This window comes from Parasteatoda tepidariorum, chromosome 7, assembly GCF_043381705.1.
Source record: "Parasteatoda tepidariorum isolate YZ-2023 chromosome 7, CAS_Ptep_4.0, whole genome shotgun sequence".
Lineage (NCBI taxonomy): Eukaryota > Metazoa > Arthropoda > Arachnida > Araneae > Theridiidae > Parasteatoda > Parasteatoda tepidariorum.
The window spans coordinates 19,889,078-19,915,261 of NC_092210.1; the positions used below are offsets into that span (position 1 = coordinate 19,889,078).

General features: G+C 28.9%; 1 protein-coding gene across 2 annotated transcripts; it reads right to left on the minus strand.

The window, feature by feature from the left end:
* Positions 1-23,806, minus strand: LOC107442023 (uncharacterized). Of its 2 annotated transcripts, none has more exons than XM_016055464.3 (4): positions 23,618-23,806; positions 10,288-10,362; positions 5,387-5,445; positions 1-2,270 (listed from the first exon to the last, which is right to left on the minus strand). In XM_016055464.3, exons 2-4 carry the CDS (start codon positions 10,322-10,324, stop codon positions 324-326), a joined length of 2,043 nt encoding a protein of 680 aa, XP_015910950.2. In that variant the 5' UTR covers positions 10,325-10,362; positions 23,618-23,806; the 3' UTR covers positions 1-323. The 2 variants fall into 2 exon arrangements, with proteins under 2 accessions (XP_015910950.2, XP_015910949.2); XM_016055463.4 differs by lacking the exon at positions 23,618-23,806 and adding an exon at positions 23,356-23,535.
* Between the last annotated feature and the right edge of the window lie 2,378 nt (positions 23,807-26,184).

Sequence of the window (26,184 nt, forward strand, 5' to 3'; positions counted from 1 at the left end):
TTTTTTTTTTTGCGAATTACTTGTCAAATCAATAGAAAATTTTTATTGAGGTTAAATTTTTTCAGCATAAAATATGCATGGTTTTATAATTTGAGAGTTATGAAGTCAAAAGATACGCTCACAAAATTTCCCTTATCAACACCCAATAATGAGATGGTAACAGCATTATAGAACAAAGGAATAATGAGTATATCACATAAACTAATCTGACATCCCTGCTGTCAAATTAATATCAATTTTGGAATGTTACAAGAAGACATGTGGAATGGTCTTAATGTTCTGGAATGTGGTAATAAGTTCTTTCAGGAGGGTATTTCACGTCCTCACTGAGGTCCTGGATATGGGACGTAAACTGGGTGTAGTTCACTTGGATCCGCTCTCTGGAGTTGGGATGGATGAATTTGTTGATGATGAGCAGGGAAAATTCGAAGTTGCTGTTGCACGATTTCTACAACTCGGGGTGGACGATTTTGAGGGGGCATCATAGCTTGGCGGTTGGCTTGACGAGCGAGCAATAAATCTCTAAGAAGTTTAATTCTTTGAAGAGGATTTACTACTGGGGTCGGGACCTGCCTGACTAGTTGAGGTGGCAACATTGGTGGCCTTTGAGTGACTTCCACCTCATCACTTGGAACAAGTATAAGAACTTCTTGATCGTCATCCTGTTCTTCTTGATCTGGTCTCAAGAATATGACGCGTTCTTCTTCTGGAGCTTGAAAGAATTGACGCTGTTGAGGCATAGGTTGGACATGTTGAGGTTGAGGTACAAATTGAATGTGTTGTGGCCTGTGGTAGACTGGAATTTGCTGCTGTTGTTGAGCAATTGGCACGTGCATGTTAGGAACTGGCATTGGCATCATAAGAATGACTGGATGCATAGGCGGCATTGGGGGTCTAACAACTCGTTGCATCGAACGAATATTTGCAGCAGCTTGAAGGGGACGTCGAACAATTGGATTTATGAATTGTGGTTGCATTTGAGGATGGGGTTGAGGTGGTGCAGACACTCGGCTCATTTGAGCAGGGAAGGGTATTCTGCGGGTCATTTGAGGGGGTTGAGCGTGAACAGGTAGTCTACGGGGAATTTGTCGCATAGCAGGGCGCTGCATGTTAGGAAGAAGAGGTGTTAGTACAGGTACGTGAAGAGCAGATTGAGGTAAAAGAATGTTTGGCATAAATTGTTGTGCAGGTTGGTGAAAGAGAGGAATGTGTTGTGAGGGTTGAGGTATATGAATTATTTGCTGTTGTTGCATTGCGTGGTGAAAAGGAACAATTTGGTTTTGGGTTTGAATTGGAATGAAGTTTTGTGCTGGATGCATAGGTGCAATGGGAACTAAGGGAGGTTGAGATCTAGGATGTTGAGATCGAATATTCTGCATAATTTGTTGAGCTATGGGTAGGAAGAAAGCAACTGGTGTAAGAGGTGGTAAAGGTAGTCGTGGTCTGTTTTGTTGTGAATGTCGTGATACAGGGAAAGGTAAAGGTAGAGGCAATCTTCTAAAGAAAGGAGGTCGTTCGGGGTTCATTTCTTTGGAGTCTGGTATCGGAACGATCATAAGAGATTCTTCATCTTCTTCCTCGCCACTTTCTTCGGGTTCACTTTGGTTTGCATTTTCTTCTTCTTCTTTATCATCTTTGCTGATATCATTTTCATTGTTGTCATCAACTATTGCTCTGCGAATAAGACTAGAAGCTGCTTGTACAAGGTCTGGAATTCCAAAAGGCCTAAAGCTATCGTCTCTTTTCAGGGGGAGCATTGGGAAACCGAACGGTCTCATGCGATCTTCTCTTCTCAAATTGATTTGTACTCCACCTAATGGCGACTGCTCTATTTTTGGTTCAAATTTTGGTCTTGGCTTACTGAAAAGTCCTTGGAAAACTTTAGGTTTCTCTTGTGGAATAGGTTTGGCTTTGGAAGCAGGTCCTTCAGGGGGTGGGAAACCTAGAATTTTTCTAAGTTCTTCGATTTTTGGCCTTTTGAAGAATGGTCTTTGTGGCATAGGTGGTTTTTGAGCTTCTTCCTCAGTGTCCAATTGAGCTTGAAGAATGACCATTGGCTCAGGCTGTTCTGTCTGGTCTTCCTGTTTCTCTTCAGGGGCAGGTGTAGAAGATTCTTCTTCTTTCTTTTCCTCAACCTCGGCAGGTTCATCGTCCTCATCATCACTGTCAGCTTCAGCTAGAGTTTCGGCTAGCATTTTGACAGCTGCTTGTGCACTTTCTTCAGCTATTTGGTCATCATCCATTGGGAATGCCATCATGTAACTGGATTCCTGGAGAGTAGTTAAAAATATCGAAAGAATAGTGGATAGTTTTGCATGATTTACCAACATGAATAGTATAAATAAAGACTATCAATTTTACAATAAAATATAATTAAATATACAATGAAATTTTAGGAACTTAAATGTGACATGTGTGAGTATTCTATATTTACGATAAATAAGTTGAAAATTATGTTTTATTTTTTACAGAAAAAATTTATCGTATGCATTTCGAACATAATGGTGTATGAATTGACAATAATTGATCGATAAAAAGTAAAATAATACTGTTCCTTATAAATTTCAATCATCTTTGCAGTAAATTTTTTAAAATAAAACTATTTATTTCAATTTTATTAATTGAATAAAGACTTGATTTAGTATTTCTTTAGTGTAAATATCAAAAAAATCTTTTCCTTGATTTATGCTTGCTTTTTAAAAACAGAGAAGAAATTTACATCGAATCTCTGATAGTTCAATGTTCAGCCTTTTATACAATGGTCTTATGAGGGAAGGACAATAAATGTTAAAAATTCAACAAGGTTTTAACCTTACTTGTTATGGTTTCACGACACAAAGCACGATTTTTATAATTTATGAGTTTTGAAAAAGTGTCAGTTTTGAATATTTTGAACTGTAGGTATGTTTTTGAACAAAAGAAAATAATGTATATATATTTTTTCTGCTTAATGAGCGTTATTTACGTGGTGTGACCTGAATAAAGATTTTGCAATCGTAGCAAAATTTTAACTAGACCAAGAAACAATGAAGTCCATAAATTTAAAAAGATATTATCTGTCGGATGAATAAATTTATGACATGGAATTGCTAGAAAAATGAGTTTAAAACATATATGAAAAAATGTGTGAAATAATTTATTCGCAGCTCAATATCAAACGTTTAGATCAATTTTACTTCTAAAATGCCATTTGATATTATAGAAAAGAGCCGAACATGACGAAGCATTTTTTGGTTTAGAGAGATTCGTACGACCATATAAATAGTTTTTTTCATTAAATAAGTTGCTCTCTTTTTATTCCACCTGCAAAATTAATCTTAAAGTCAATTATAATTTAAATAGCTATTAGCATTTTATCACAAAGTATTGTACACTGTTTCGGTTGTACTTGTTAACTTTGTATTTGCACTTTGGTTGTATTGAATAAGTATGCAGGATGTTCTGAAAGATCACCCTTTATATTTGTTTTTAGAAACCTGGTTAAAAATGAAAACAAAAGTGTCTGCACATTGTAGATTGTAAACTAATGTTTACCTGAGGAAAAAACAAAAATGCTATGGGTTCTATGTCAAGAAATCTTTTAAGGCCAGTTCATTGTCCAAAGCAGTTTCATTGTCGAATGGAAATTAATGTTTCTAATATTTACACTGCTTTACCCGTAAATCAAACAGATTTTGATGTGTGGTACCTTTTTTATGAGTAATGGTTCGTAAAATTTTAATAGCGTATTTGTTAAGCTTTATTATTAGTTTTCCAAGCTAAATGTGTTTACTTTTAGTTTTTTTTTGTCAAGGTTTCTGAAAATATATATTAAAGGCAGTCATTACGGAACACTTTGCATAGCTTTAAATATCAATCATTATCGAAAACCAATGACAAAATTCGAGAGTTTTCGTTTTGCTGTCGATGCAGAACAGATAAATAAATATATAAATACAATATATTAATAAATTAAAACAATGTAAAGTTGTTCATTTTGTTCTTACTACAACCAAAACAATTGTAATATTTTAATTATCAGATGAGTTGTCTCATCCTATTTAAAAAAATTATAAAAATATCTATGTAAAGAAATACGTTTCATTTAGTGTATTATATCATTTATAAAAACCCTTCTCGTTATAAAATTATTTTTCGACTTTCTATACAGATATTTTTTAAAAAAAAAATTACATGTCTGTCACGAAAACAAAACATGTTTGTCGTGCAAACTGAATAATAGGATGAATCTTAAGAGAAAGCCAAAACTTTATATTCAACTACTAACCGTGCAATTGTTCCCATATCATATGGGGTCATCCATGAAATGAACTCGAATTTTTCTCGCCTTGTTGACATTGAATCATCCTCTTAACACTAAGTCTTTATTAACCGTTTTGTTCGTTGTTAAATTCAGTGAGGTGGAATCCTTTTCTTTATAATTTCCATTTTGTATTTCCCTATATAAGTAATTTGGGCGATACTTGATTTTTTTGCCAAGGTCATTTACCTTTGAACTACCTTCTCCCACTCTTATAAGGAACAATTAAGGATTATCCTGTTATTTATCATGGTCAATTTTAAGCATGATTCCCCCTAACAATATAACTTGGATCATTTTTGGACCAATATTCGGGAATCATGGCAGAACAAGTGCTAAAATGGCCGTTATCGGCAAATGTTTTTTCAAGATAGGTCCTATGGAAAATTATTCGATTCATCTGATATTTCATAGCCATTTCTCAGCCTTTATCGAGCTTACACGGATTTGACCGCTTCCATCTGTCATGTATCGATGTTTGAATCTAAGCTTTTATGAAATTTAAAATTAAGTTGTAAAAAATTCGATGGCATGAAAATTAATGTATCAAATGACTTTGGTTATGTTAAGACTGTGAACGTAATTCAAGAGAAAGGTAAGTCAGTCAAATTATGAACACAAATTTTGTTGTATCATAGTTTTTGAGTTTATTTACGTCTAATTTGAAAGCAGAATATTTACAAAAGTTTAATGTGATCGAGACATTTATGGCTACGCAAAGATATGTTATTGATATTACATGAAGTATAAGCATTTAGCGGTCTAAAATACTATTTCGCACACAATTGGTATAAACTCTTACACATTTTTCACAAAACGGGAGAGTAATATTTAAAAAAAAAAGCATTATGTTATCCTGATTGTATCAAAGTATTGATGCTAACAATAGAAACAGGTATGAACTTAATAAATTGAATGGGTTATGTTTATCGAAAGATACGTTTATATCCATCCATAGACATGTTATTTTTCTGGTGGAGGGCAGGATCTTCTCTTTTTGTGTCGGCCCAGGTAAAGGTTGATTAGATACATGCATTTCTGCACCATCAAGTCGAGTACGCTCACCAATAAAGCATATATACTTACCGAGTTGGTTTCTCCGCCTATGGCTTTCTCTTCTCCAGGGGAAGCAGTTGATAGTTTTCCTGTAAATCATCAAAATTAAATATTGAATTGTCATAAATTACAATTACATTGAATTGCAATAAATAAGGATTATGTTTAATAATAATTAATTGGTAATTGATTATATTACGCGATTACACATACATTAAATGAGTTAGTGGTAAAGGCACTGAGTTGTCATTGTGGATGGAGGACTGGGGTTCGATCCCCAAAGGCGGCGTGAAACCTACCCGGCTTCAGATCGATTGGGACCAGTTTGTCTAAGGATTAAAGGTGGCTGTGCGCAATGCTCACCACATTGCCCCTATCATGCCGCTAGTCATAAATTTGGGGAACCTTAACCCCTGGATTAAAATGGGCTGTTGAGGAAATGTTCTTACGTACATTATATTATTCAAATTAAAACACCCTGTTGTATCCTGTTAAATAAGGGGTGGCATAACTTAAACTATCGTATGAATTCTGAAGAGACATATCTGCTATAAGCACAATTTATATATATTTTTAAATTTTCTTTTTATCTTTTCATAAGAAATTATTGACACGGTTACTACAGAATGTCCAAACATGGTGCAAAAATGGCTCAGGAAACAAACCTTTCACTTTTGATCTAAGTTCGAATCCCTAATATCTGGTTAATTTGTTTACTGTTCTCAGTCTGTACTGACCACATGATATTTAATATTTACAATAGTAGATGGATCATGGGGTTTAGTCTTATTAACATCGACCAAATGACGAGTTTGTGTTCTCCTCCCTCCCTCTTATTTAATGCAAATGCATTGAGGAAAGTTGCCTCAAAAAGTAAAATCTTAATAGTTGATTTGGGGTTGCCCTAGTCTTCCGAGTTAGATTCAAAATAACTGCTAGATTGTCGCACACTCAGATCTGAGAAGTGAACTGAAGCATTAGGAATAAAAAAATTGTGCTAATTAAGAGTTTATTTCTAGGTATTTACTCTCATTTAATGGAGATGCAGGTTGATATAACTAAAAGTAGCATACACGAAAGAAAAAGTATTAATAATATTTGACTCAGGATTTTCATATAATCTGAGTTGGGTTTAAAATCACAAGTTGGTTGTAACCTGGAATCTGTTAGCTTTTATGATGATTAAGAGTGTGGTTGGTAATTTGAAATGTATTAATTTATAATTGAACAACAGCTTAACTTAATCCCGATATTCGCTCACTTCGTCAATTTCTTTGTTTGGAAATAGTTAGCAAGGCTTGGTTAGACTGAAACGTAGTGGAGCGAAACGTTTAGTCATAATTAAATATGCATAATTTAGATATTGTTAAATTAAAAAAAAAATTCTTGAATGCTGATTAAATCTGAAACTAAATACACTGGTGTAAGAAGTTAAGAGAATTTGCAGACCTGGTGGGTTATCTCTAAAAGTACTAGACCAATTTTAAGGAAATTTGAAATGAACATACATTGATACAGTACAAAATAAATAACCATTCAGCAATTGTAATAAGCACGCATGATCTCGCGTAGCACTCGTTGGAGTCGGAAGGTATGAAATTGCCACTGGACAATTCAGAACAATTGCCACAGGAAATGATAAAGTGCCCTATTTCAAGCATAAAATGAAACTGCAAAGCCTGTATATCTGTAAGAGGGGACCATAACCCCTATTAACCCATTTTTATTGTTTATTCTGCAACCGCTGTTTCATATCTTCCGACTCCAACGAGTTTTACGCGTGATCATGCTTGTTTATTACAATTGTTGAATTGTTATTTATTTTGTATTGTATCAATGTATGTCCATTTCAAATTTCCTTAAAATTGGTCTAGCTAGTACTTTTAGAGATGACCGACCAAGTCTGCTAATTCTCTTAACTTCTTACATTTAAAAAATATTAAATGAGTATACAATAAAATCTAAAAATCTCTGCTCTAAAAGTACTTAATCAGTTAATAGTCCAAGTCTGGGAATTTCATCTTTGGTCAACAAAGCGACGGGGAAAAAAATTGAGAACTTTCCTTTAACTACTGAAGCAGAGCATCGAATTCCCCAATTTAGCATCAAACTTAAAGATTAGTGATCGAATACAAAAGAAAAGAAAATTAGACCATAAGTACCTCTGTTTAGATCCATACTGTAGATTTCCAGAACAAGGCTTTGCTCTGATTAACAATCACTGGCATGGGAAAACTTAGATAATAGCTTCGTTTTATTTATTGTTAGCGCGTTTTCATGACTACTTATTTAAATATAACTACAAATTCAAAAAATGCTTGAACTTGACTAAAATCGCAAAAATATCTTATTGTTTATGAAAAGTATTTGATTTAATTCGAGTTAATGAACTCCACATTATGCTTTCGTTTAGTTATTTCCCTCCGATTCTTCATAGACACGAAGTTAGTTGGAAAAAGCAAAATATTTTTGGGCACAATTATTTATAGATGGTGCTTTTTGAAAAAGAAAAAAAATAAAGAAAAAAACAAACTTAAAACGAATTGAAATGTTATTGATTAAAATAAAACTGGCATATTAATTATTTTTAAAAAAAGTTATGTATCATTTTATTCAATTTGTTTTAGGATACTGCAGTCATGTTTCTAGCTTTCTTCATTGTTGTATTAGTTCATTGATGTAGCATATATAACTATCAAAAAGTTGTGAATCTAGTTAAATATGAACCTTGTAAGATGTGATTGAAAAGTATAGTTTAAATGTGTTTTATTGAAATTTTGTTTCGGGGTTATAAATGTGTGTAAAACCAGTTTTTCTTTAAAAAAAATAACGGACACAAAATTCTCTTGAATTAGCAATAGAACCTGAATAATAGGAAAAGTATGCATTTAAACCATAGATTTCAAATTCCGTCTTTAGATTTTTAATTTCCGCCTATTTTGTAAGGCAAAAAGTTTTCAACACCTATTTTTAGACAAAAAGATTTGTCCTAAAAAAAATTTCGTCTTTTAAGTTCTTCTGTTTTTAGATATGACGCACTTTTAACCCATTCCCTACCACGAAGGAGTAAATACAACATTTTGTAGTGGCAAACAACAGCCCTTATAAGGGTAAACTATTTGTGCTTAAATAAAATGCATATTTTCTACTATTAGATTTAAAATATCACAATCGAATGATTTCCAATCGCATCGCTATGAAGATATTTAATACTACTATATTAAGGCAAACACTCATGTCCTTATTTGGAAAAATAAATGACAAGGATGAAATAACCAAGCTACCGAACAGCATCTTTTTGAAACAAGAAAGAAAAATGTGCCTAATCTGTTATTTGTCGGTATAAAAACATTTATAACGAATTCTTACTCCTAATGCGGTTATAATGGAAACTTTTTTTATAGAAGTTTCTAAAAAAAAGATTTTTTTGAATTGGTTTTAAGATAAATTGGATACCTTGCGAATTCAATGATGAATTAAATATTATTTTAGAAATTAAATTGAATATTTAAACTATCAGGTTAACCTATAATCAATTATTAGTATTTTCTAGTACATTTAGCAATGAAATAAATATATTTCTAAATTAACTCAGGTATCTTCCGTAAATTAAAATTTACAAATTAAACGCCCTCCTAGAAGTTCTCACTTACTGTGAATAACTCTGTATCTCTTAATATTTCTTTGAGAATTAAAAAAAAAAAGCCTAGAAGAGCACTGAATTTGTTACACATCATGTTTTTTTAAAAATTATTTAAGACCTTAATTAACATTCAGTTTAATTAAATGTTAAATGTCATCGAATTATCGATAGTCCCTTTTCTAATACGCACTGAAATATTTTTCACGAAAATAATTTTAAATGTAACAAAAATATCACTTTGTTCGAACATTTATTATCTTTTGTTGAAATGTTAAATGTTGTTAAACGAATTTTTAAAATTCTAAGGATGGTCTGTTTTTTTTTCTTTCCGAAATCGGAAACTGTTTTTTATTCACTGTTGACTGTTTTTTTTTTACTTTTTTTTAATTAATTTTTTTTAATAGAAAACTAGTAATTTCACAATGAAATTATACTCAAAGAATATCCATATTTTTCAGCATTAAAATGCATGTTCCAACAATTGAAATAAATTTTTTTCATTATGAATTTAAATTTCCGATAAAAAATTTTTGGGCCTTTCCTTATTCCCCTCTACGTCCTTAATTCCCCTCTACTTCCTTGATCCCCTTCTTCTTTATTCCACTCTCTCCTTCTCCCTGATTATGTATGTACAGCAACTATCTACACATTATTGAATAATCACCTCCCATAATAACTGTTTTAGAGTTATTGTAATTATTATAATCAATGTTAAAAATTTATCTTTCATTTGATATGGAAAGCAAAATCTTTTGATTAACAACTTTTGACACTGTAAAAAATTTCGGATCAAATAACGGTATAAAGTACACTTTGAATGCATCGTTCGCAAAATCCATTCTGCCGTAAAATCCATTATTACCGTAAAATATTATACCGTAATTTTTACAGTAATATTTTCCTAATTAGAGTGATTCAATGATTTTACAATAATTATTACTATGAAAATTACGGTATATCAGATTTTTTGTTTCGTAACATGTCCCGGTAAAAATAGCTCTTACCGTAATTTGAACCGAAATTTCTTTTTACAGTGTATCCTTTCTTGATTCTCATCCTCTTTAGTCTACTCTCTTTTTATTCTCACATATATATACATTAATTATATACATGGTATTACAAAATCATATTCCATAATATATATTTTTAGAGTCATTCTTATTGTTTTAATTAATGAAAACAATGACTTTTGCATCATTTTCATAATTTCATTCATTTTGACAAATGATGCCTCAACCTAGATGTTAAAATAAAAATAAAAATCAACCTTAGAAATAAAAATAATTACCCGCTAGGAGCAAACAGAACATCCAAGCTAGCTTCATGGTTCTTAAAGTTGAGCTTTTAGTTTCTCATGGAATATCTATAAAGGAGAAAATAAAATATTAAGATTAAAAAAAATAATTGCTGGAAACTGAAGCCTGCATATTTGTGTTGTTTATTGTATAGCACGTACATAATTTGCGCTGTTAATTTTTTGTCGTTACAATTAAAATTATTCAACTGTTTAAAAAATGTAATAGTGTTTGGAAAGATATTTATTTTATTACTAAGTAAAATAAAAATCTTAAAATATGTAATTTAAATGTAGGGATCTCATAAGATTGGCAATATTAGCTAGAAAATAAACTTTTAAATCATTTTTTTAAAAGACCTAAATAATATAAATACTATTTTAAAGTTCCTGATAATTTGCAATATAAATTATCTGTATACATATCATAAAATTCGTCGTTAAGTGGTCATCAATTTTACGAAAATAAGGCTATTTCAAATAAATGGACATGTTATGATTTTATAGATATATTATGATTTTGTAGACAGATTATTCCACACTTTACTTTGATGGTTTCCGTAGTTAATAGCAATTATTACCCATCAATTTCAGAAAATAATCTTTAAAATTGGAATATTAAATTTTTTTGCTCTTTCTGAAAGAAAGATTTCTACGTCTTAAAATAAGCAAGCGAAATCTGTTCTAAGCTATGAATTAATATAAAAAGATACATATGAGACATTCTATATTACATACATATTATATATATGTAGTTTACAGTATGCACAAACTGCATAAATACTTTATAAGCTTTATATTACGCACTTGAAAAAAGTCTGTTTGAAAATTACAGACTTTCAATCTGAATAGGAAAATAATGTTTAAAAATATCTGGCATTTTCAAATACAAAACAGTAAAAACAAATGCTTAACTTTCAATTTATGTAATTTAAATAAATGATTACGAAATGAATATTTCATAATTAATTTTTAAAAATGTCAAAGTTTTGAAATTAATAAGTAATATTTCTAAAATGATATTACTAAAATTCTTTTTTTCTTAAGTCAAATGCATCATTTGATAGTAAGGATTCGAAAGCTTTGATGCATCATAAAGCTTATCAAGCATTAAAATAGCACATAAAACTTATAATAAAGTAGAAAATTATACGAATAAGAAAAAGAATATTAAAGAAATAAAAAATATACATAGTTTTTTTATTGCTTTATACATTATTAAATTCTAGCTCTAAAATCACCTTCCTTCCAATTTTATATTCTCAATTAAGAGTTATTATTGGTAATCTCTGGAATAACATATGAGTTTTATTCCATTAATAAATTGAAACTTCTTGAAAGTGTGCTCATAATGTGAAATTTCAATGTCGCTTAGGGTTATGAAAAATAATGAGATAGTGAATAAATTAGAATCGTACGTAAAATGGTATTAAAGACATAATGTTGAAAAACTTATGTATTTAAATTTTATTCTTTAAATTAGAAAATACATTATGATAAGAAGAAATATCGAGATATAAAGATTAAGAAGATATATCGTGATTTTGACATTTCGATATCGCTCAGCGTTAAATAAAAAATAATGTGATAGTGAACAAATAAAAATAGCACATAAAACGGCAATAAAGTCGTTAGGTTAAACAATTAATCTAATTACATTTTAATTATTAGATTTACAACTTTAAGTACTTCCTTCGTAAGACAAAGAAAAAAAGAAACCTTACGCGAAATAAAGGACAAAAATTGAAATCATCATTAATTTGACTCGGTTTAGTAGTTTAATTCGTATTTTATTTGAATAACTGAAGAACGTTGAAAATTAAATAAACTGTTTGGTGCTGATCCACATCCAATGCTCTAGATAATTACGTCTCTTTCTGCACTGTTGATTTAAAACATTTTCTTTTCCTTTACATTTCAATTAGTGTCAAGAAATAGTCCAAGTTTTTATTGTTGAAGCAAATTTATTCATTACCAGAGCAGGAATCATGACGAACATTTTAATTAAGATTTTCGATTTTTATTAAGTTTTATTCTATTTAAAAGCATTCAATGTTACTGAAACTAAGAAATATTATTAAATGTCTCTGTTTTATTAATATCGATTATTTTATCTTTTAATTATTCGTTTCTAATTGATTGTTTGTTGCCTCTAAAAATAGACACGTAAAATAAAAAGGAATAAATAAAAAGGAATTATTTTATGAATAAATAATTTTTAGACACATCTTAATTTTTTTAAAATCTGAAATAAATTGAAAATGCAACACAAAAATACACTAAAAAGGAAAAAGAAGTTTAAATTTCGCCTACCGCTATTTTTTAGCGGAGGACATGCTGTGCAAATGTTATAGTCTTGTAGAATTATCGCGGTAATTATAAATGATAATTTAACCAAATTTTTTCCCAATGTTGAATTTCCGTTTATAAAGTTTTATTTTAGATAAATAGCCGGCCAGGTTCTGAGCGGTTAGCGTGCCTGACTGCGGAGCCAGTGACTGCGGGCTCGAATCCCGCTCTGGGCATGGATGTTTCTTTCTCTTCTGTTCTGTTTCTGTGTTCTATGTCCTTTCTCCTTTGTGTGTGAATGTGACCCGCCCTATAAACGGGTTTGTGGTTGTGTGACGTGGGCGACGCTGCTCCACCTTCGCCACAGGTGCCCACTGGGTAACGAGAAGAGGGTAGCAGTTCTGGTTCTTTCTGAGGACAATAGACAAGAGTTCCAAGTGCCCGCCATTAAAAAAAAATTAGATAAATTATTATTAAATATAATTATTATTAAATATAATTATTATTAAATATAATTTTCATTGAATATAATTATTTTAAATAAACTACCATTATTTTACATAAGTTATTGTTATTATATAGTAATAATTTCTTATAAATTATTTTTTCATATAAATTGTTTGATATAGGATGTGAAATTATTCAACACTTAATTTTTCATAATTATTTGGTATAATTTATTTCTAATTGCGATGCACTTCTATTTTGTTTTATGTTTTGAAATTAAAACAATTCAAAGTAAAAAAATATTTAAAAAAATGCGATGGAATTAAATATTAAATTCTGTAATAAAGTGGGTCAAAGTTAAAATATAATATTGGTATCCTTTGAACCATAATATAATAAACATTTATTACATTCTTAATAAGGTGTTAAGTTGATCAAATGTACCATGCTTTCCTGTAATTTGAACTGTAAAATCGTGTGTTTAAGTTTAAAAAGTACGATAACATGGTTAAATTTAGCGCCATATTATGGTTGTAGTATATTAAGGTTGTTAAGGCCCATTTGTAACAATTAGCTCAAATGATTATTATGCATTTTAAAAGCTTTTATAAATCTCAAATAAAAGTGCGATTTATAAATGATTTGGGATAACATTTATTTATCCATTTCAATGATAACGTTATATGAGGTTTTAGGGACACAAACTGCACTTTTCTTTGGTATAAAAAGGTTTTATTATGATTTTCATCTAAAATGATTTTATAATTTTTTTTATTGTTTAACATTGAATCTGTTTTTAACGTTGGTATTCGGGAAAGAATTAATGAAAAAATAGCATTTTCACTGAATTTTTTAAATATCCGAAAACAAAAATTTTAGTTTTAAATAATAATATACTATTATATTTAGTTTTAAATAATATACATAATAATAATAATATACGTCTCGTGTTAGCTTTAAAATTAACATTCTTTAACAATGTTCCGTAAGGATCCGTTATTTGTTGCTATTTAATTTGTGGTCATGAATGATCAGTTGTGGAATTGAAAAAATCAAAATATATGTTTCACAATAAAGTTAGAGAAAAGTTTTGCTTGACAGCTTTTTGATTGATAATGCAACGCTTAAAAATTTAAGAACTTACACAATTTATTTTTTAACAAAACAATATTACCAATAAGTATCTTATGACAAATAGATAAACATCTCACATTTGAATTTTTTGTTGCTTATATTCATTTTTCTAATGCACGGCAGTGCTCATATTTCGAATGTCCCCCGCCTCACAAATCAGTCACAAATTAAATTTAGAATTTATTGAAATCTAGTAATATAGAATTAATTGATAAAAAAAACATTAATAAACAAGAAAGGCAGGAGTTCATTTAGGTTATAAGCAAGTATTATAATCAATGCCGATATAAATATCAAGTAGGTAATGGTAATTAATGACATATATATATAACAGATCTAACTGCAATTCAGTACTTTTGCATTTTCTCTACAGAACTTTTGCATTTCTTGTCTCGATACTGAGGAGTGATGGTGTCACCGAAATCCGCCTTTCGAATTTGTTTATTTGTACAAATCAAAATGGCTAGCTTTCAAACACATTTGCATAATTCGCATTTTGGTTATTAAAAAATTTAAATTAAAATTTTTGCAACCAAACCACATATCTTTTTAATTTATTGTATAAATCGGGGTTAAAACTAAAAAAAACAAAAAAACAATATAACTAATGTTGTTTTATCTATCGCTGGCACTTCCTCTTCCGCAATGGAATAATTAAATTTGATCTGTTTTAATCTTTTTCGCATTCAAACAGGCGCCAAAATTAGAAATTTCCTCAAAGTAATCTAAATCGGGTCTATCTGTGATCGTAAAAATTTCAAAATAGAAAACACCAGGAAAAATATCAGTTTGTGATTTGTCTTCCGCCTATGAAATGGGGACACAAAAAATTCGAATTGAGAAATGGAATGAATTTGTTTTTTCAAATGTGTTTTTTTTCACCTCGCAAGTGAATTTGAGGTGAAAATGACTCATCAACAAATATCCTTAAGCATAGCCTGAATCGAAAATGTTTGTTTGTTAAAAGGTTTATTTTTATAAACGGGGTTGTTGTTTTTCTATAAGTTCGAAAGCTGTTATTATGTTTTTAATAATTTATTTATTTCCTTTTTTTACTATCATTGTGATGAACTATTTGTGAAGTAAATGCTGGTTACTTTAAGAGAAGGAAATGCATAAAAACATCATTTAAGTGGAGATATTTTTTTTATTTTACTTTACGTATTTCAACGAATCTGGCATCATGTTTCAATGGTTTGCTAAGAGCTTCAAAATATTCAGTTGAGAAAAAAAATCGTTTTCTAGTCTACTTTTTTAAAGCTAGCGGTTAACACAACGATCGCTAACAAATCCTAAATCTTTTGCGTCATTTAATATATTGCCATGATTTTGTCAACCACTCTTTATGCTAGACCATAGAAACGGTTACTGATTTCAAACCCTTTCAGAGTGATGCTAGAACATTTAGATTAGCTAAATATGAAAAAACTCATGCACAGTGCGAAAATAAATAAAATGGAAAACTCTTACTAACTTTTGATCTAATGTTTGGATTTTCAATCTTATGGTTCGAAAGGGGTGACCTTAAATATCCTAATCAGTTAGTGTAGACGATAACTTAAGTTACGAGATCAAAAACGTGCCTTCTCTGAATAAACATACCCTTTTTTCGACGGATTCGAATTTCTGACCCACAAAGTATAGGAGCAACCTGCAATATGAGAAATATGGTTCCAATAGTTTGATCAGAAGGGTGGTCGAAAGTTTGAAGTCGGTACTTTTTCTGTATTCCGCAATATCTCAAAGAATTTTTAAACGAATAAAAAAAAAATCAGACAGTTATAAGATTTGTTTATTCAAGTACAATTTCATGGAATTTTTTTAAATAGTTATTTATTATAATTTCATTTAATAATAGGTTGAAAAATTTTGGAGCTGTAAAGATTTCAAACTTTTACTACATTTTAACGAGTGTCAATTTATATGTCTAAATGCAAAATTGGAACGAAATTGGTCGAATTGTACGTGAGAAATCGTATTTTAAATATATGACTTTTTCAAAATTCGAAAGTCGTTTTATTCTCCTAGATTTTATGTATTAAAAGTTTGCAGCCAATATCACGTAATATTAAGGCAGTATAATGTAGCATTTGGATTATTAACTGTTTTTCAGTATTTAATTTTTTTTCTCGTAAGGATTACATTTATTACATTGTTTAAATCAAACATTTTGTTCACTTTTGTTCACATCAATTACTACTTGAAAAATTTTGTTCACTTTACATTGTTATTTATGATTTATATAGGTGCACCGAACTCCAAAATTAGTGAAACTTTTTGATCAAAAATATGCACTTTTTTTTTAAATTAAAGGGATATAATTCTTCATGTAATTTTAACTTATTTACATGATCACGGAAAGTGAAAATGGAATGGCACTTGGAAACAACATAAGAATCTGAACAGTTTTTGATGGTAATCGTGATATTTGAGCGCTATTTTGATATTTTACTTTAACATATTAATTTTAGAGTAAGGTTTTCAGTTTTTTACAAAAGCTCGTACTAGATTTTAAGCCAAATGAAATGCAACATATTTTGAGAAAAAAAAATCTATTTATTCATTAATCACCTGAACGTTTTACATTTTTTTATTCTTTTTTTTTTAAAAAAAAAAGGAGATTTCATGTTTTTTTTTTGTCAAAGTCAGCTATAAAAAGGGTTTATGATGATTTTTTTTTAAAAAAAAGGGAAAAAAATGGCTTTAAAGGTTTATGTGGAAAACATGACACATGGTGATCAAGATCGGTAAATTTGTGTGACAATGCTGAAATTTCACTCTTAATGCTTGAACTTTATAAAGTGTGTGTATAAGAACGTGCGGGGGCAGGGAAGATCAATTGGCTTTTAGTTATTTTAAAATTCACATATTATATCCACATTGTAAAAAATCCATTTTTTAGCGGAACAAGTTACGGAACAAAAAAATCGTAGATACCGTAATTTTTACAGCAATAATTATCATAAAATCACTGAATAACTCTAATTAAATAAATATTACCGTAAAAATTACGGTAAAGTGGGTTTTGTTTTATGAATGATTCATCTAAAGTGACGGTTCATTATTCCGTAATTTGATCCGAATGAATTTGAATTTTTTACAGTGCATAATCTTTGTTTTCTAATTTTAACGTATATATTACTGAAAATATATATGCATAATTTTTCTTCACTTAAACATTGAGATAACTCTTATGTATTATCCTTTAATGAAAGCATTTTTTGAGAAACTTGCTGCTCGATTCTAAGATATTGCTGTAATTTTAATTGATATTCCGATAAATTAATTGATATTCTGAATAATTCACGATACACTTAAACTTTTATACGCTGGCATATTTACATATGCAGTCAATGAATCCATTTATAGACAATGATAATCCGATTTGTTTAAAAAGAAAATAAAAAATCATGAGTGAATAATTTAGATCAAGAAGTTAAAAAAAAAATCTCTTTTATTTTCTTTAAAGAATCATCAGATGAGGGAAAGTATAAATAGGGGCATTGACGTTAAACGGACGAATGAATAGAACTTTAGTTGTCGTATTTTTCCCTGTCGAAAATAGGATCGAGGGAAAAAAGTTTCTACTTGTTCTAATTTAGGATATAACTGTAACCATCATAGCGTAACTGACATTGTTATTATTATTATTTCTGTGCGATGTTACGATTGACTGCTCTCGAAAAAGAAAACTTTAAACGTATTAAAAGTAACTTCGCAAATGGTTTCTCTATTTTTCTGACTATTCTTTAGATTAGGAGAGTTTAAATAAATGCGACCTACATATGGCTATAATTTAATGAACTCAATTTAAATATTTAAATACTATAATCTTTAAATTATACGAGACTGCATCCTTTTATAGTTTATAGCTTAAACTTATTTTTTCGACTTAGATTAGATAACTGCTTATTACAAGATCTTGTTACTGTAACTATTTCTTTATCAAACTTATTTAATAATTTTGAAAACTACATTACACATCCATATATGTATATTGGTATTTAAACGTGATAAATGTTTTTTAAAAATTAAATATTTTTATTTTAGATGTAAAGAAATTATGCTTCCTTTTTACACGACTTCGAATTCTGAATTTTTAAAATATATTGCATATTTTATAACCGTCGTTTAACAGCCGTATAAATTTGGTACAAATTATTTTTACGCATTAATTTCTTTCAAATATTTTCAATGGCGTCACGTATCAAGCCCTGGTTCGGTATTGTAGAGTTTTATTTTCACAGTCAAACTCAACAATAGTTTTCGCAATTTAAAGAAGAAAATGTTATATTTATTTTTCCATCTTAATGACTTCATATATTTCTACAGTTTGTACATAAAACAGCTCGAGGATGTTTAGAACTCTATAATGTTTACTGAGAAAAAAAATAAGGTTAAAACTACTAGAATATGCTGAAATTTACCGCGTTTCTGACTCTATTTGAACACTAAAAAGCTCGATAAATTATACCAGAACACACTGGTAATGAGTTTGATAAAATTAACAATAAAATATAATTTCATAACATGTGATAAAATTAGGTGAATGTGGGGGAATTTGGTAATTTTATTATGATACTTTAGAGCATGGTATAAAAACTATTTATTCGGTTAAATTTACTTTTCAATTATGAATATTTTACTAAATGTGTGACAATATAGACTACAATTTTGAAAAACAAGTAGAATTTCCGATAAACCGTGAGTATATGAATCAGAAAAACAATAGTTTAAATACCGTATAGTTTGACTTTAATAAACAAAATTAAGTTTTTTTTTTTAATTTAAAAAAAATGCCATTACTATACAGTACGGTAATTTTACCAGAAGTTTTTTTCTCTGTGCATGATATGCTGGACAGAATCTGAAAACTCTTCACTAAATGTATTGTACTCAGCAAAATATGCAGTTATATATATAAAATATGCGATTTCTTTGAAAAAATAGTACAAAAAGTCCCAGTTAGAGAAAATTTAGCACTTCAGGCATAACATACAATTACTTAAACATCAAAATATCATGTATACTGAGTCAGTCACAGTTGTACAGATTATATTATAAAATTCTGTTTCTTATTAATTGTTGAAAAGATGTTACTTATTGTTGTTTCAGTTGACAAAATATATTTCTCTTTCACCCGTAATATGCTTGCAGAGCTAAATTTCACCATCAAGCAACTTTTGTTATCAAATTTTTTTAAATCTGAAAATGTTGAACTCGTTTATTCCATTTCCCCCCCATTTCGCTCTGTACATTTTATGGGGCTCTAAACACTTCACGTTATTTGGGTGCAACCCGAATTGAGTAAATATGAATGCAAAAAATAAATTTTTTTTTATTTTTTGGAATCTCACATATTTTATAGATTTTTTTTACGCGTAGTTTATCCTATTACGTCCCTAAATATTAGAAATTTTTCGAATGAATCAAAACACTACTTAGCAAAGGTTTACTTAAATATTTTTCAATTTGATTTCAGGTTGAATTTGAAAAATTGAGATTTGACCGTGGAGATATTTAAGTTTTATTTTATCGCGTCCTATAGAATTTAAATATCAAAAATCTTTCAATTGTATAACTATTAACAAAATGTTAAGTTTCAAATGAATATCATGTTTTTAATATTTTAAATTAAGTGACGAAAATGGGCATTTAATTCATAGTAATGAGTTTCGCTAAGTTTCTAAAAGTTTATTTTGTATCAAGAAATTTTTAAACGAAAATTATGCTTTTAGAGTTATTTTAATTTAATTCTAGCACAATGCTGTTTTATGTCCTAAAATCCTATATTAAAGTTAAAAGCATTTGGTTGTTTTAGTATCATATTAAATCCATTGATTTTATTTCGAGATTCAAATCATGATGAAAAAAGAATTCGGACATTTAAATTATTTAAAAAAATTTTATTCTTAAAATGCAAGAAGAAAACTTCTCAAACATATAACGTGGTGATGTGGTGAAATTATGTGGTGAAATTTTTTATTCAAATGTTATTCAGGAATGTCATACGACACAAAAATTTACATCGTGGCATTTTTTTCCTAATAAACAGACTGTCAAAGTGGAAATCATGATTTAAAAATTCATTTATGTGTAGTTGCATCTCTTTTGAACAATTTTTATTGAACAAGAAAAAATAAGTTTCTTCTCTTATAATGCTCTGCTTAAAATGTATTTTAAATAAGCAAGCTTATATTCAAAGGAAAAATAAATTTTTATTGGTATTTTTTATTTTAAATTTTTAGTTCCCTATGTCTGGTAAATGAACCATAAGGTATTTTGAAAAAGATCTTTTTTTCTCCACCTAATATAATGCATAGTCAAAATTTATTGCCCCCTTAAACCCTTTCTAATAGAATAATAATGGAATGCTTTGTGTGTTCAGAAAATAGATTTCTCTTATTTTTATTTTTTCTAACTAATGTATTAAGTATTGGCTGTAGGATATTATTATCAAATATTTAGACATTCGTAAATGAAACTATAAGTATTATAAAGCGAGAATTAAACATTCATGGCATTAATCCAAATTAAGAAATGAGTGTAAAATTTAGCCTCATGTTAAGTAGTTGTATAAATTACTTGAAATTTTACAGACTAATAATATTATTATTAATTGATATTTTTAAGCACACTTTTAAGCTACTGATGAATTTTTTTGGTTTAACAATGAAAATAATATATGCTGATAATGGTGTTTTCTTCTTTTTTTTTTATCGAAATTTCATAATTATGCATTTAAAATGAGCTACTTTTACAAGACGAATGTTAATTAATGATGTTTTATTGTTGCAATAAATTAATGGAAGTTCTAGTAATAAATTTCCATGTGCTTTACTATTTAAGTACGGCTCTTTGAAAATGTAAAACTATATTTCAAATTAAGTTAGGATACTTAAACATTTGTCCCAAACCAAGGCCAGTGAATTCGAGACATTATTAAATTTAAACTTATCAAACGTTATTAAACTTTAAAATTTTACCAATTGTTTTTCCCCCTGTAATTTACGGAAGTTATATTAATAAACTTCCATGTACTCCAGTATTTAAGCTTAACTTTGAAAACAAAACTATATTTTAAGGCTAGTGAATTCGAGGCGTTATTAAATTTAAACTTATCAAACGTTTTTTAAATTTTACCAATTTCCTATTTTTCCACTTTCTCATATTTTTTCTATTTACCACTTTTTTGCAAAATCGAGATGGAATATTCCAACATAACATTCGACAATCGTCAGGATTGCAAAGGTTAAAACTCACACCTTTTTTTTTGCTTTACGAGATTTGTGAAATGAAGATCTTAATATAACAGTTTAACAACTACCCATATTTAAAACTGTAATTTTACCACTTTTTATTTTTATTTTTCCACAAAAAAGTATTAATACTTCTTTTAAAATACGCTAATTTGGTTGAAATAAAAGGAAAAAAAAGAAAAAAAAAACTATGAAAATACATATGCTTTTAGTTCTTTGCCTATGAATCGAATATTTTGTTTAAAAATAACATTGATTTTAGTCAAATTATCTATATCAAAATATCATGTTACATTCATATCAATATAGTCAGGTGAGAAATCAACGAATTTCACTTTTTATTGCTATTTCACTAAGCTTTTTTTTTCCCTTTTTGATAAAGTTTACGAACTACAAATGCAAACATTACAGAACTTCCTCAAAAACGGGTTGCGAGTTCCTTCGCTTAGCTCCATTACGAAACAGGGAAGTACCGTTATTGGATGAAAAAGAAAACGAAACCAAACTGAAAACCGGTCAGAGCGCATATTGATGCAGGAAGAAATTGAAGGAGACTTTTAAATTTTCGCAAAGCTTGAAAAATGTTTCCTCAATTTTTGAACTAATTTTTCTTGGAAATAGTGCTTTTTTAATAAAATAAATTTTATAGTAAATCCCGCAGCTTAACATTATATAATTCATGTTAAAAAGCATTATTGTTTTTTTGTTAGATTATTAACTTTTCATCTGAAAAATGCCATTCGCTAATGGTCTGAAGCAATTTAGATTAAGATAAATATTTTAAAATTAAAATTTTGTAATTTATGTAGTCATTTAACCATTTTAGACAGTTTCATTACAAAAGGAAAAAATCATGATTATCATAACATCATTGATAATATATGATACAATTAATATTTTTTTACGTTATTTAAGCATGAAATATCTCCTTTTGCGAATTTTAAACTAAAAAACAACTTATTAAGGAGTATGTTTTTTTCCCTTTCAAACCTTGCTTGAATTGTTTCAGATTAAATTTCATAATGTACTTAATGAGATAACTTATAATGCATTAATATCAATATATTTTGATAGATATCAGAATACGATTATTTCTTTTACTAAAAGATTTTTCTATGAAGTGATAATGAACTTTATTCATTAAAGCATTTTTTTTCTAAGGCAGATTGACTTTAAAACATAATTCACACAACAAGAAAAATAAAAAACTTAAATTTGGAAAAAATTAAGTGTTTTGGATAGCTTTAAAATAACATCAGACTAATTTATAAAATAAATATCTTTTAACTTTTATTAGATAGTTGGAAATCAATATTTTCTTCTATTTTATATTTTGTTACATAAAGCATGCATTTTTAAAGAAACTTAGTTAAAGAGTAACTTCAATATATCTGCCGTAATTACGAATTAGATGAAAATGTATGCAATTTGTGTAAAAAATACAAAATAAATAAACATGCTTACAAGTAAATAAATACATTTTTTGAAGTTTTATTATTTTATGAAAATTTTTTTTCTTCTTATAATGACTGAACCATGAATTATGTTGTTAAATAAAATTTAACATAGCCTAATTTAAATTCTAGTATTCAAATTTCTAATTTGAATCTGTATATTAAATCCAATTAAAAAAAGGGCATTTCAATGTTCTTCAAAAGAAATATGAAGATCATTGTTTTTTTAAATTACAAAGTTAAAAATTGATGGAATAGATTTTGTAAATCACGATATAGCAAGTTGATAAGTTATATTAGTTGGTTTTAAAAACAGTAAGAGTACTACAACAATTCAAATATTTCACTGATTTTTAAAAAATGAAATATTGAAGCACAGAAGTAAAGTCCAACAGAGTTTTCTCTATAACTTTCAGTTTCACTTTTTGGAAACCACCAGTGTTTTTGTGGGGAAAAGAAAAAAACTTTCGCATACTAACCTATAATAATTCCTTCTGGGCCGGCCTCTGGCTCAGCCTTGTGTTCAAAGATTCGAATTAATAGGAGCAAAAAAGATCCCAAAAGATGGTAGGATTCCAAAATAACAGTTAGTCCAAGGAGATCGAGAAATTCACAGTTCCAAACCAAACTACACAAGAACAGAACTGAAGCGCTAAACTAAAACTATCCCTGCTTTATATCGAAAGGGGGGAATGAAATCATACTGTGGAACCCCTTCCCGCCAACCAAAAATAGGCTTACCTGCTGACGTCATAGGAATAGCAACAGGTCGTTCACTTGAGAGCAGACGATAGTTGTGGAGAATAGGATGGTGGGAGTTGAAAGAGGAAAGGTGTGCGAAGTTAGATCTCACTAGCCTACTTCGAACTGGTCCTCATATTTTGTGTTTGAATGTTGGTTGGCCCCAAGCGCAAACGATTTCTTCTATGTACAGATCGTCCAAGCGAATCTTTCCTGCTTCTTTTCTTCTATACATTTCTGTATATTTACTCCCTTATCTTCTTTTTTCTTATTCTTCTTTTAACTTTTGCATCAAAGTTTCGAGGGAGAGACCTAATTCTTTTTTGTTTGTGTTTTAAAATTTCTTTCGCACTTTAATACTTCTTTTATTCTTCTTCCTTCTATTTTTCATCAGCTGAGTTAAGAGAAAGTGAACAACAGGTATAAATAACAAACAACTTTTTTTTTTATTCAGTTGATGGACAGCTGAACATTGCTTATGAAGGAATATACGAACACGTGAGGTGTTAATCTCAAGAAAAAGATGCATTTTTTAATGGTTATGCTTATTTTATTTTTCAGTCAGCGTAGAAGAAAGTAAATTCTTAAAAAAAAATAATCAAAAAAAAAGAAAAAGAAAAAGAAAACGTTGAAAATGTAAATGTTTCTAATTCAAGGAAAATCATTTTTTCTAACTCATTAATTAAAAATATGTTATAATTAAATACAACAACATATTGTTCCTTATTCAATCCTCTTTCAATTTTTGTTAAAAACATGTTAAATTAAGCATTGTTCTTTATTCAATCCTCTTTCAATTTTTGTAAAAAAGTGTTAAATTCAACATTTAAATTATACACAGCTTGCAAAATAATGATGCACAATTTGCAATTAAAAAAGGGGTTATCTTATTCTTAATATTTGTATAAGAGTAATTGTTGTTATATCACATATTAAAAATAAAAATTTTAAATTAAAAACTGAAACACGATTTCGAAAATGTGGCATTTATGAAATTCTTTACTCAAAACATTTGGGGGTATTTTTCACGTTTTCATGTATGTTATGACAAGACATATTAAAATGAGACAGATCGAAATATTGTTCTAGAAACAAATGATTTCATACAAAGAATTTGAAAGCTTATATCGACAACTATACAGATAATAAATTGAAATAAAGTAGAACAACAACATAAAAGAACAGAACTGATGTACTTACCAAAGATAGACGATTGTTTTGATGCAAAAGCAGGAACCGTCATCTATGTGTAAAAATATTTCTTACTGAAAATCTAAACACAGAGATTTTCCAGCATTTTCAGTTTTTGTTTACGGTACTTTTTTGCTGCGTTAAATCGGTAACGTATTAGGTGATTTATTTAATCTTACCAGTTTAAAATACTGGAAAGATACTTATAAGCTTTGCAAACAACTATTAGAAGAAGGGATGAGATACAGATACAGGCAAAAGGTTATAGTAGAAAAGAACTCCAAAGTTAAAAATGGAAATACCAGTACGAAGAATACTGTCAATACGATTTAAATATTTTTTTTTCTAAAAATAATAAATGAATCACGGGAAACGGAGGAAAAAATAAAAACAAATGTGATTATCGTCTAAGAAAAATGAACTTAAAAGTAAAAATGCAGAGCTCAAAAACAAATACACCTGCAGAAAGAAAAAAAAAGCGAATGAACAGCTCAGAAATTAACTATAATATTAAAAAATAAACAATATAAATTATTTATTCACTTTCAAAAACAAATCAATTAAAAAAAAATTGTGGTTATCGATTCTCATATTGATTCCCCGGTGCACCAGTTCATTGATTAGAATATTCACTGATTGAAATTGATTTGCTAATTCATTATAATGTCGATATGCAGATTTGCTGGTTTACCAAACGCGCTCTTTTCTGTCCTTAACCTTGTCTTTCTTTAGTAATTCGCTATATCAAGAATTACTCACAAAGCAATTAGCAATCATGGCAACGTGCTATTTACAAAACATTTTTAGCCCATTAAGTAACAGCGTCTCTACGTACCTTTTTCCCAAAAAGATTAATGCTGGTGACTCAATTATTTAATTATTAAAATGTAATGAAGAGAAACGAGGCATGTTTACCATAATATATTAGTAATATAAATACATATTTTTTTTTATCTGAAATTAGGTGACTGATACATTTTAAAACTGCACTTTAAACTTTACACTGATACACTTTAAAAAAATCCGGTTCAAATTACAATATAAAGTATCAGGACTTTAGGTACATCATCCATAAAATCCATTTTACAGTAAAACCCATTTTTATCGTAAAATATTAAACCGTAATTTTTACAGTAATATTTATTTAATTAGGCGGATTCATTGATTTCACTCTAATTATTATTACTGTAAAAATTAATGTATATCAGATTTCCTTGCTCCTTAACACGTTCCGGTACGAACGAATTTTACGGTAAAAAGTACCGGCACCCTGAGAGCCGGTACTTTTCTCTATGATTTCACCCGGAATTTTTTGCATTGTAAAGAGGTAGTCAACTCTGGAAAATATCAAATTAGTCTAAGCCTAAATGCCCAAA

Bases quoted from the DNA above. Each gene is read 5' to 3' on its own strand.
- LOC107442023 (XM_016055464.3), bottom strand. From the start codon at position 10,324: ATGAAGCTAGCTTGGATGTTCTGTTTGCTCCTAGCGG. The intron at 5,446-10,287 runs GTAATTATTTTT...GATGATTTACAG, and splicing joins GTTCTGTTTGCTCCTAGCGG to GAAAACTATCAACTGCTTCC. The intron at 2,271-5,386 runs GTAAGTATATAT...ACTACTCTCCAG, and splicing joins TAGGCGGAGAAACCAACTCG to GAATCCAGTTACATGATGGC.